The sequence below is a fragment of the Eutrema salsugineum genome, unplaced genomic scaffold, assembly GCF_000478725.1.
Source record: "Eutrema salsugineum unplaced genomic scaffold, Eutsalg1_0 scaffold_8, whole genome shotgun sequence".
NCBI classification, from domain to species: domain Eukaryota; kingdom Viridiplantae; phylum Streptophyta; class Magnoliopsida; order Brassicales; family Brassicaceae; genus Eutrema; species Eutrema salsugineum.
This window is the reverse complement of record NW_006256414.1, coordinates 3,930,609-3,939,565: the sequence shown is the minus strand read 5'-3', so window position 1 is coordinate 3,939,565 and position 8,957 is coordinate 3,930,609. Positions and strand designations below refer to the sequence as shown.

Below are 8,957 nucleotides of genomic sequence, written 5' to 3'. Positions count from 1 at the left end.
AATGAAGGAGGGTTGGGTATTCGGCGCTTAGAGGATTTTGAAGTCGTTTTTCATCTCAAACTAATCTGGCATTTCTTTACTAGATCGGGCTCTTTATGGGTTGCGTGGTTAAAGAAAAATGTGTTTGACCGCAAGAGTTTTTGGCTTTCTCCTGATAGTGATCATTTTTTTTGGAGCATTCGTTGTCTTCTCCGTTTGAAGCCGATAGTTTTACACTTTCTAAAGTGTGAAGTAAACAATGGAACTTTTGCTTCTTTCTGGTTTGACAACTGGACTGAACTATAGGGCCCTTGATCTCTTACCTTGGTGAATCTGGACCCTCCTCTCTTCGTCTTCACAATGAAGCCAGGGTTTGCGAAGTAATTCGGGATGGATTTTGGAACTTGCGGGCTGCAAGATCTGCCAGAGCGGAGGACGTGCTAATATATCTTGCCTCTAGAGCTATTCCGCAACCCTCGGCTGGATGTGACCGATATCTCTGGAGAACCCCATCTAGGAACTTCTCTAGCTCTTTTTACTCTAGAGGAACATGGGATCAGCTACGGGTAACCTCGCCTCCTCTAGTGTGGACAAAGTGTGTGTGGTTTAAGCAGTCGATCCCAAGATTCTCTTTCCACCTATGGCTTGCTTTCCAAGAGTGTCTTCCCTGGACAGGTTGCATCGCTGGGGTTTACAAGTTCCCTTAACCTGTGTTCTTTGCTCAAACGGTGAAGAATCCCATGACCACTTGTTCTTCCAATGCTCCTTCTCCGGCTCCATCTGGGTCTCTTTGGCTTCTCGTCTTGGGAACAACCCCCCGCTTGGTCTCTTATCAATCTCGCAATGGATTCCTCTTCTCTCTATGCAACCGAGAAGCTTTTCCCAGGCTGTTGCAAAGCTCCTTCTTCAAGTCTCAGTGCATCATCTCTGGAGAGAAAGAAATGCCCGCATCTTCAACATGGTGACTTCCTCTTCTTCTGATATCAAGGCTCGCATCGATCGCACAATGTGGGATCGACTCCTCTCCTTCCCGGCTCGGGGTTCTATTGCTACTCCTTCTCTGCTTGAGTTTTATTTTGGCTGTTTTGCTGATTCGTTGTAATTATTTTCGTTCCAAAAAAAACTCTCTCCTTATGGAGCTAATGGGCTTTAACTTTAGGTAGAATAGCATGTATAACTTTCTCTTTTTTTTTTTGTAATATATCTTAACATTTTGACCAAAAAAACACACACACACAGAGACGTTTAGAAAGCGTAGATTGAAATAAAAGTTTACCAAGATACCAAGACAGTTGGAATGAGAATCCGGTCCAATCTTTTTTGATGCCTAAAGCATTATAAAAAGATTATGCCCCTAGTTTATAAACTACACAAAATAGTTATAAGAATTATATAGTTTCTAAAGAAGGGTAGAAAATACTAAAGCATGAAAATAATTTTTTGTAACAATTAAAGCAAAATGGTAACGTATCAATCACTTTGTTACGGACTTTGACTAAATGTGTTGGCCATAGAATTTTTTTGATAGAACGGAGGGTTTCGAACCATGCAAATAGTTATAAAAAAACACACAGCCCTGGCCATTTCACTTATTGACTAAACTCTATATTGATGCCCCTAAAACTACGTAATATTGTGGCGCCTGAAGCGAATGCTTTACTCGCTTTATGTAAGGGCCGGCTCTGAATAAGATGATATGCACGTCATTTGGGCTTTGGTATATATACTTAATTATTAATTGTCTGAAAGGATATTATGGCACGACTTTATTAGTAAGCTTTTTGCGACAGTTGTGGGTTGGGACATCTTTTCAGGAATTACTTCTTTTTTTGTGTGTATAGTTTAGGCACATTTAGAAGTATTTGTTGTCCTTACTTCAATTACGAAATCGCTATGGCATCAAAACATATGACTGAATCGTCCATATTGTTAGATATATATGGTTTGGAATTGTATTTGTTAAATTGGTTGTGGCTAAGTTAATTTTAATTTTAACACAACAAAATGGGTGTTTTAATTACTTAGTCTTATAAAGTGAGTGTTTAACAAACTCATATGTTTTAGCATTTTAGGACATATTGTTATGTTGATAAGGGAATCTAAACATCGATAATAGTAAGTTTGACAAATATCGTTGTGAAATCTTACAAAGAAACTCATATGTCTTACGATTGATTATCTGAATCTCTACAACGCAACTAATATAGAGAATGAGTTTCCGAATGGATTTAGAAGTATAGGAGTTAAATGGCAACCAACTTCTTCATATATATTTTCAGATTCCATCAACCAAATGTCAAAGTACAGATTTTTTTCTTCTTAAATCAAAACAACCACTAACAAAAGTTTAAGTAATGGACAATAACACATAAGTTTATAGTTATATAAATAAAAAATAACATTTTTGAGTCGAGGACAGAAGAAACGTAATGAATTAGTCATATGATTGTGGAACTAAGCACGAGACAGAGTATGACGACAGTGTGCAAAAGATTCACAAACACTTAGCTAGTTAGCTTTGAGACCCATATCATGCGTTTCAGCAAAGATGCTCAAAAACACCGAAACCGACTTATTTAATGAAAAAAATAATCGAAATTAATTATCAGAAGGAGCAGCCTTGCACCCTCTCCTTATTCAGTTCAACTCTGAGATTCCAAATAGTCTCCTCCAATGAAAAAAATTTAGTTGAACCCTCTCCTTGTTCAGCTTCTTGTTCAAATCAGCTCTGAGATTTATCACTGTCTGCTCCAGCAACGCAAATTTAGCATCATATTTGTCCTTCTCCTTGTTCAGTTCAGCTTTGAGATTCTTGATTTGTTCCTCGAGTTCTTGGACTTGAGTACCAGCAGCATTTGATTTCTTCCTCTCCAAGGAAACTTTATCAAGCTTTTCCTTCAACCAGTCTAGCTTAAAGCCTGCTTCAGTTAGATCAATCAACTCACTCTGAGCATTGCTTAGCTCAGTCTCGGATAAGCTATGTGGAGGCTTGTTCAGAGTCTCGATGAGTCCGAGGAGGATATTCATGTATGTTGTCTTCACCAATTGGTTCTTTTGTTTGAAATTCACTGCAATGTCAGGATGTTCCACGAAAATCCAACCTACTGGAGTAACCTGTCAACCAAAGTCTTATAATATTTAACCAAAAATAAAAAGAAACACAACAACTTCAATTATAATTAGTCATACCTGAGAATAAAGAACTTGGAAACCACAAACATCCATTGTCTCCTTCCCAGTTACTTGTGCTTCATCAACAACTTCAATTACTTTTAGTTGGACTTTAACGATTAGTTTGTTCTTCTCCAAAAACCCTTTTTCTTGAAGCTTTTTAAGAGGCACGGCCTTTGCCCTACCCCATCCTGGTACTTGAGCGCAGAACAAGCTGCACGACGATTCTGTAAGACAAAAACAGAAAGATTAATTTAAGTTTTCTTCTTCATCAATCATATATATATATACATGGAAGATAAGTTAATTACCAGCAGTTCTGTGAATCTCTTTGCCTGATTGATTCAACAGAACCAATGAAAAACTAGCTCGCCTTTTCCATCCAAGTCGCAATGATTCAGGATTCGCAACGTAGAGGTACAGAGACAAGTGATCATCAATACGATGTCCTTTGGGATAAACCTGAACAACCCTGAAAAGAAAAACAGATTTAACTACACAGTTTTTAAGTTGAACATCAAATAACACCTAGCTTTAAACGAAAAAAGGTTATTTATTGAATTAGAGGACAAGTGCTTTTATTTTTATTTTATTTTTGATTAAGGGATATCTAGGCAATAAGTTAAGAATCAAAAACAAAAAACACATCTGTATAATATTTTCTGTATACCATTCACAGCCGCCGCTTAAGAATTGTGGAGATAGTATCACAGATTCCTTCTCGGAAAAGTTATCTATCTGAAACGTGAAACTCGTCTGCTGTTGTTGATCCTCCATATTCTATTCTTAGGCTTTGTAAATTGTGTTTTTGCTAATTCTTCACCCATAAACCCATATATATTTATAAAGTTTTTCAAAATCCTAATTTGAAAGAACTAAGGAAACGTGAAAAAGTAAAATTATATAGATAATCATCTCTCTTACTAATGTAACAAGAGTACAAACTATATAGATTAAACCGGATTTGTACCGGTTTATTTACCCAACAATTTTCGGAGATCCTGTCTAGTTATTCTCAAAATTACATCATCCATTAAGAATTACGTAAATTTTCTGAAGTGTAAGTCATCGTTGCAGTTCTTCTCCTCTCAGAAACCCTAATCTTTTCGTATTGACCTAACAAATTTGAGTTTTCTACTATTTTTTTTACCAGAAAAAAGGTTAAGTTTCCTAACACAAACCGAGTTTATATCTTTATCAAAAATATCGAGACCTAACACACGACACAACGATACACATGTGAGTTTTGACATCCACGAGACTTTGACCTTTCTTCTCTGTGATTACTCAAATTTGCAGAAGAATTAGTAAGGGCTTCGTTATCGCTTCTTGTTCCGCTTCTTGTTCAGCTTCTTGTTCAAATCAGCTCTGAGATTTATCACTGTCTGCTCCAGCTACACAAATTTAGCAGCAGATTTGACCTTTTCCGTATTCAGCTCAGCTTTGAGATTCTTGATGTGTTCCTCGAGTTCTTGGAATCGAAAACCATCAGCATTTGCTTTCTTCCTCTCCAAGGAAACCTTATCAAGCTTTTCCTTCAACCAGTCTAGCTTGAAGCCTGCTTCAGTTAGATCGATCAACTCACTCTGGGCGTTGCTTAGCTCAGTTTCGGATAAGCTATGTGGAGGCTTATTCAGTGTCTCCATGAGATCGAGGAGGATATTCATGTATGTTGACCTCATCAATTAATTCTTTGGTTTGAAATTCAATGCAAGTCAGGGTGATCCACGAAAATCCTACTTACTGGCATAGCCTGTCAACAAGAAAAAGATAGAATTATGTTAACCAGATCCAATCCTAGAAAAGGAAAAAAAAAACCACGAAAATCATACCTGAGAATAAAGAACTTGGAAGCCACAAAGATTCATTGTCTCCTTCCCAGTTACTTCTGCTTCATCAATCATCAACAACTTCGACTACTTTTACTTGGACTTTAACGATCAGTTTGTTCTTCTCCAAAAACCCTTTTTCTTGAAGCTTTTTAAGAGGCACCGCCTCTGGAAAAGCCCATGCTGGGGCCTCGGCGCAGAACAAGCTGCACGACGATTCTATTAGACAAGAAAACAAGAAAACAGAAAGATTAATTTCAATTTTCTTCTTCATTAATCAGATATATCATTATATGCATGGAAGATAAGTTGATTACCTTCTGCTCTGTGAATCTCTTTGCTTGATTGATTCATCAGAAAGAATGAAAAACTAGCTTGCCTTTTCCATCCAAGCGCAACGAATTAGAATTCGCAACGCAGAGGTACAGAGTCAAGTGATCATCAATACGATATCCTTTGGGATAAACCTGCAGAAACCTGAAAGAAAAAAAAAACGAAACGGATTTAATGAAACGCTTTTTCAGTTGTACATCTAATAATATCGACCTTAAGAGAAGTTATTGAATCAAAACATATATTTAATCTTTCTCTTGATACCATTCGCAACCGCCGCTTGAGAATTGTGGACATTGTATCACATCTTCCTTCTCGGAGAAGTTATCTATCTCAAACGTGAAACTCGTCTGCTTTTGATCTTCCATATCTCTTCAACTAGACGATTTTCTTTTCTTAGGCAACAAAAGGCTAGTTGCTCACAAATTTCTCGGTTAAATTGTGTAAACACCCATCAACTGCAAGAAACAGGCAACGTTGCACAAAATTATATATTAGAAACTCACAAATCTGACAAACAAAATTAATCTGCCAATCCTACGTCTCTGAAAGACAAGTACATGAAGATATTCTAGTCTAATCAGTCATAGAGCAGTTAAGCAACAGCTTCCAAAGAAACATATGGGTTTAGTAAGAAACATATGAACCGAAAAAATTACGGTTCTGTTTTGTTCGGTTCTGTAAGAAAATTCCAACAGTCATAGAGCAATTAAGCAACAGCTTCATTAGAATTAAGAAAACAGAACCGTAATTTTTTTGGTGGAATTTTCATTAGAATTAACCAAAAAACACCGAGATAACTGAAATAACCGAACAGAACGGTTCGTTAACCAGAATTCCCAGGCCTGAGCATTTCTTTCTTCCTCTCCAAGGAAACATCATCAAACTTTGTATTCAACCAGTCTAGCTTGAATCCTGTTTATGTTAGATCACTCAAATCGCTGCAAAGCATCGTTTAGCTCAGTCTCGGATAGGCTATATATTTGGCTAAGCTTTCAAGTGGTCTGTATCTCTAAACCATTTATGTTCGTTGTAGGAAGTGTATTCTTAGTCGAGCACATAATCATCATTTACCTTCGGTATGTGGTTAGTTTTTCTCTTCTCCTTGTAGTCTGTGTTGCTCAGCTTGCTCACATGAGCAATACAATTGGGAAAAGTGATTCAATAAAGAGACTGTCAATTCATCATTTTCCAGATGGAATTAAATAAGTTCGAGCACCAGACTACGTGATCATGTAGTGGTAACTTTCAGGGGCTATTTCAAAAGGGATTATTGGTATTTCGTTTTACGGTAAAGTTCCTAATTTTTTTCTGGCCTGTGATTCTTATGTCTCTATTGATTTTTGAACTAATGTTCTATAATAACTCACTGTGTATTTATTGAGCTTCGATTTTCTCTTCTTATTCTTATTCTCTTGCGCCGAAAAGAATATCTATTGTAGTGTAGATCTTCTATTTCTGTCCCACGATTTGTCTCGAAATTATATGTGATCATGCAAAGATTCCTGAGTATACAACCTGCTCAATGAGTCTGGATCATCTCAACACTCAACATAACAAGAATGCAATAATTGACTTGTAATGCTTAATTGCTTAATACTTAGTACAGTATCAATAATCGCATATAATGTTATCTCAAAACATATTCGTCACATAACCATAGTCACATTTGTTCTTTGCATTTGAGTTATTAGAAGAATACAACTTTATGTTTGATACGGACAAATGCAATTTTATGTTTGAGTTATTAGAAGAATATACAAAGAGTGAGATTTTTGGAAAGACTTTATCAAAAAAAAAAAGAGATTTTTGGAAAGAAAGAGCTGAGATTCCATTTGTCGTAAAGTCCTTATGGTGGTCGAGAAGAGAACCACAGAACCTTTCCCTCGTCATATCATCATATGTATTGTCTTCTAGTTACAAGTCACTTGGGCCACAAGAAAAACCATACGTTCAAATTCAAAACCCCTTCATCTGAGCAATCTCTAGTCTTTTTTTACCAAAAACCCTAAACAGTTACTTGCGCCACAAGAAAAATCATACGTTCTCCTTCCGCCTCGTTCATTGAGTCATCGGCGGAGTTAAGACAGAGGGTTTTACCACCTTAAAGAAATTTTAGGAATCGTGAATTGAAAAGATCGAAATCAAGGTTTCTAATTAGACAATTTGGGGAAGATCAGAAAATGGTGAGGAGCACGTGACTTGGGGCATGGGTTTACTTATTAATAAATCGTTAGGGAAATCCCATTAATCCCATACCGGATTAATTTAAAAAGAGCAGAGCATGAGTATATATAATCAGGAATCAAAGCATTAGTTAAAGCTTGGGGCAAAAAGGTTTAATTTGCGTTACCAAATCCCAAGTGGTTACAGTCGGTTCTTGTGAACACATCGATCGGGTGTATGATAAAAATCACAAGAAATCAAGGGGAAATTAAAACACGTACGTGCCTCGCTGTTACCTTCTTCTAAAAGATTTAAAAAATGAAGTTGCAAGAGATGAAAAGATAGAACAGACAAGCTGTGTGAGCTAAAACTCGCACAACCAAAAATTTGTAAGGAAAAACTAAGGGATCTGAAATTTCTAAGGTAATCGCAAGAACAATAAAATCGAAAGAAGGTTTTTATTACTGTGAAAGTGTTTAGCCTTTATTGCTTAGGGTTGCAAAAAGTTACCGAATGAATTACATACATTGTCTATTTATACTAACTTTCTAAACCGCTTAGTCGAGAATCTCGGAAGAAATTTTTGGAATATTTCCTTATCGCTTCGTGCGACCACCGCCTCGAGGCATCGCCTAGGGTTTTTATGGGCTTTCTTCCTTCAAGGCTTCGGTTCGGCCCACTTTCCCTTCGACCCATCGTCTCTTATGCACGGTGCGGCCTATCTCTTCTTATGCACGGCGCGGCCCATCTTTGCACGGCGCGACCCATCTTTGCATGGCGCGGCTCGGCCAATACTTTCTTCCTCCTCACGGCTCGGCCCATTTGAGTTTGGCCAACTCCCCTCACGCGCGGCTCGGCCCTTATTTGAAGGATCGTCGGTTCTCCCTGCCAGATCGGCTCTCCGATGTTCTTGAGATGGTTTAAACCGATTGGGGTGAAACCGACTCCAACAGTTAGCCCCCCAGCTCGTCAGTTTCGGAGGCGAGAGTGACGAGATTTATCATTCCGTATCAAGAACAAGATTGCCGAGCCGTCATGGAGGCGAAGCGACCGACATGAGGAACAATGCCGAGCTGTTTTGGCAGAAGTTGTGCCGAGGCGTTCTGGCATAGGTAACACCGAGCCGCGTTCAGGGTGTCGGCGAGGCGTTTTTGTTAGTAACGCCGAGCCGTGTTTCGCGGTGCGACGAGGAGTCTACGTTAATGACGCCGAGCCATGTATCAAGGTAGCGACGAGGCGTCTGTGTAAATAATGCTGAGCCGTGTTTCAGGGTAACGACGAGGCGTTTTTTCTAAGAAAGTTGCCGAGCCGTGTTTTCAAGATAACGACGAGGCGTTTACGTCAGTAATGCCGAGCCGTGTTTCAAGGTAACGACGAGGCATTTGTTCTAAGAGAGTTGCCGAGCCGTTTCGCGTCAACGATAACGACGAGGCGTTGTTATGAAATTGTTGAGCCGTGACGACAAAGCACGGCTCGGTT

The 8,957-nt window shown here is 38.4% G+C and overlaps 1 protein-coding gene and 2 pseudogenes across 1 annotated transcript; 1 reads left to right on the top strand and 2 right to left on the bottom strand.

Annotated features, from left to right (window-relative positions):
* The first annotated feature begins 619 nt into the window (after window positions 1-619).
* On the top strand, window positions 620-1,081 carry LOC112087854. The gene has a single exon (XM_024157909.1). The coding sequence runs from the start codon at window positions 620-622 to the stop codon at window positions 1,079-1,081; it is 462 nt and encodes a 153-aa protein (XP_024013677.1).
* Window positions 1,082-2,584: 1,503 nt separating this feature from the next.
* LOC18009567 lies at window positions 2,585-3,927 on the bottom strand (annotated as a pseudogene).
* A 436-nt stretch (window positions 3,928-4,363) lies between these two features.
* Window positions 4,364-5,680, bottom strand: LOC112087851 (annotated as a pseudogene).
* Window positions 5,681-8,957: the final 3,277 nt, after the last annotated feature.

Coding starts and splice junctions, on each gene's coding strand:
- LOC112087854 (XM_024157909.1), top strand. CDS start 620: ATGGCTTGCTTTCCAAGAGTGTCTTCCCTGGACAGGTTGCATCGCTGG.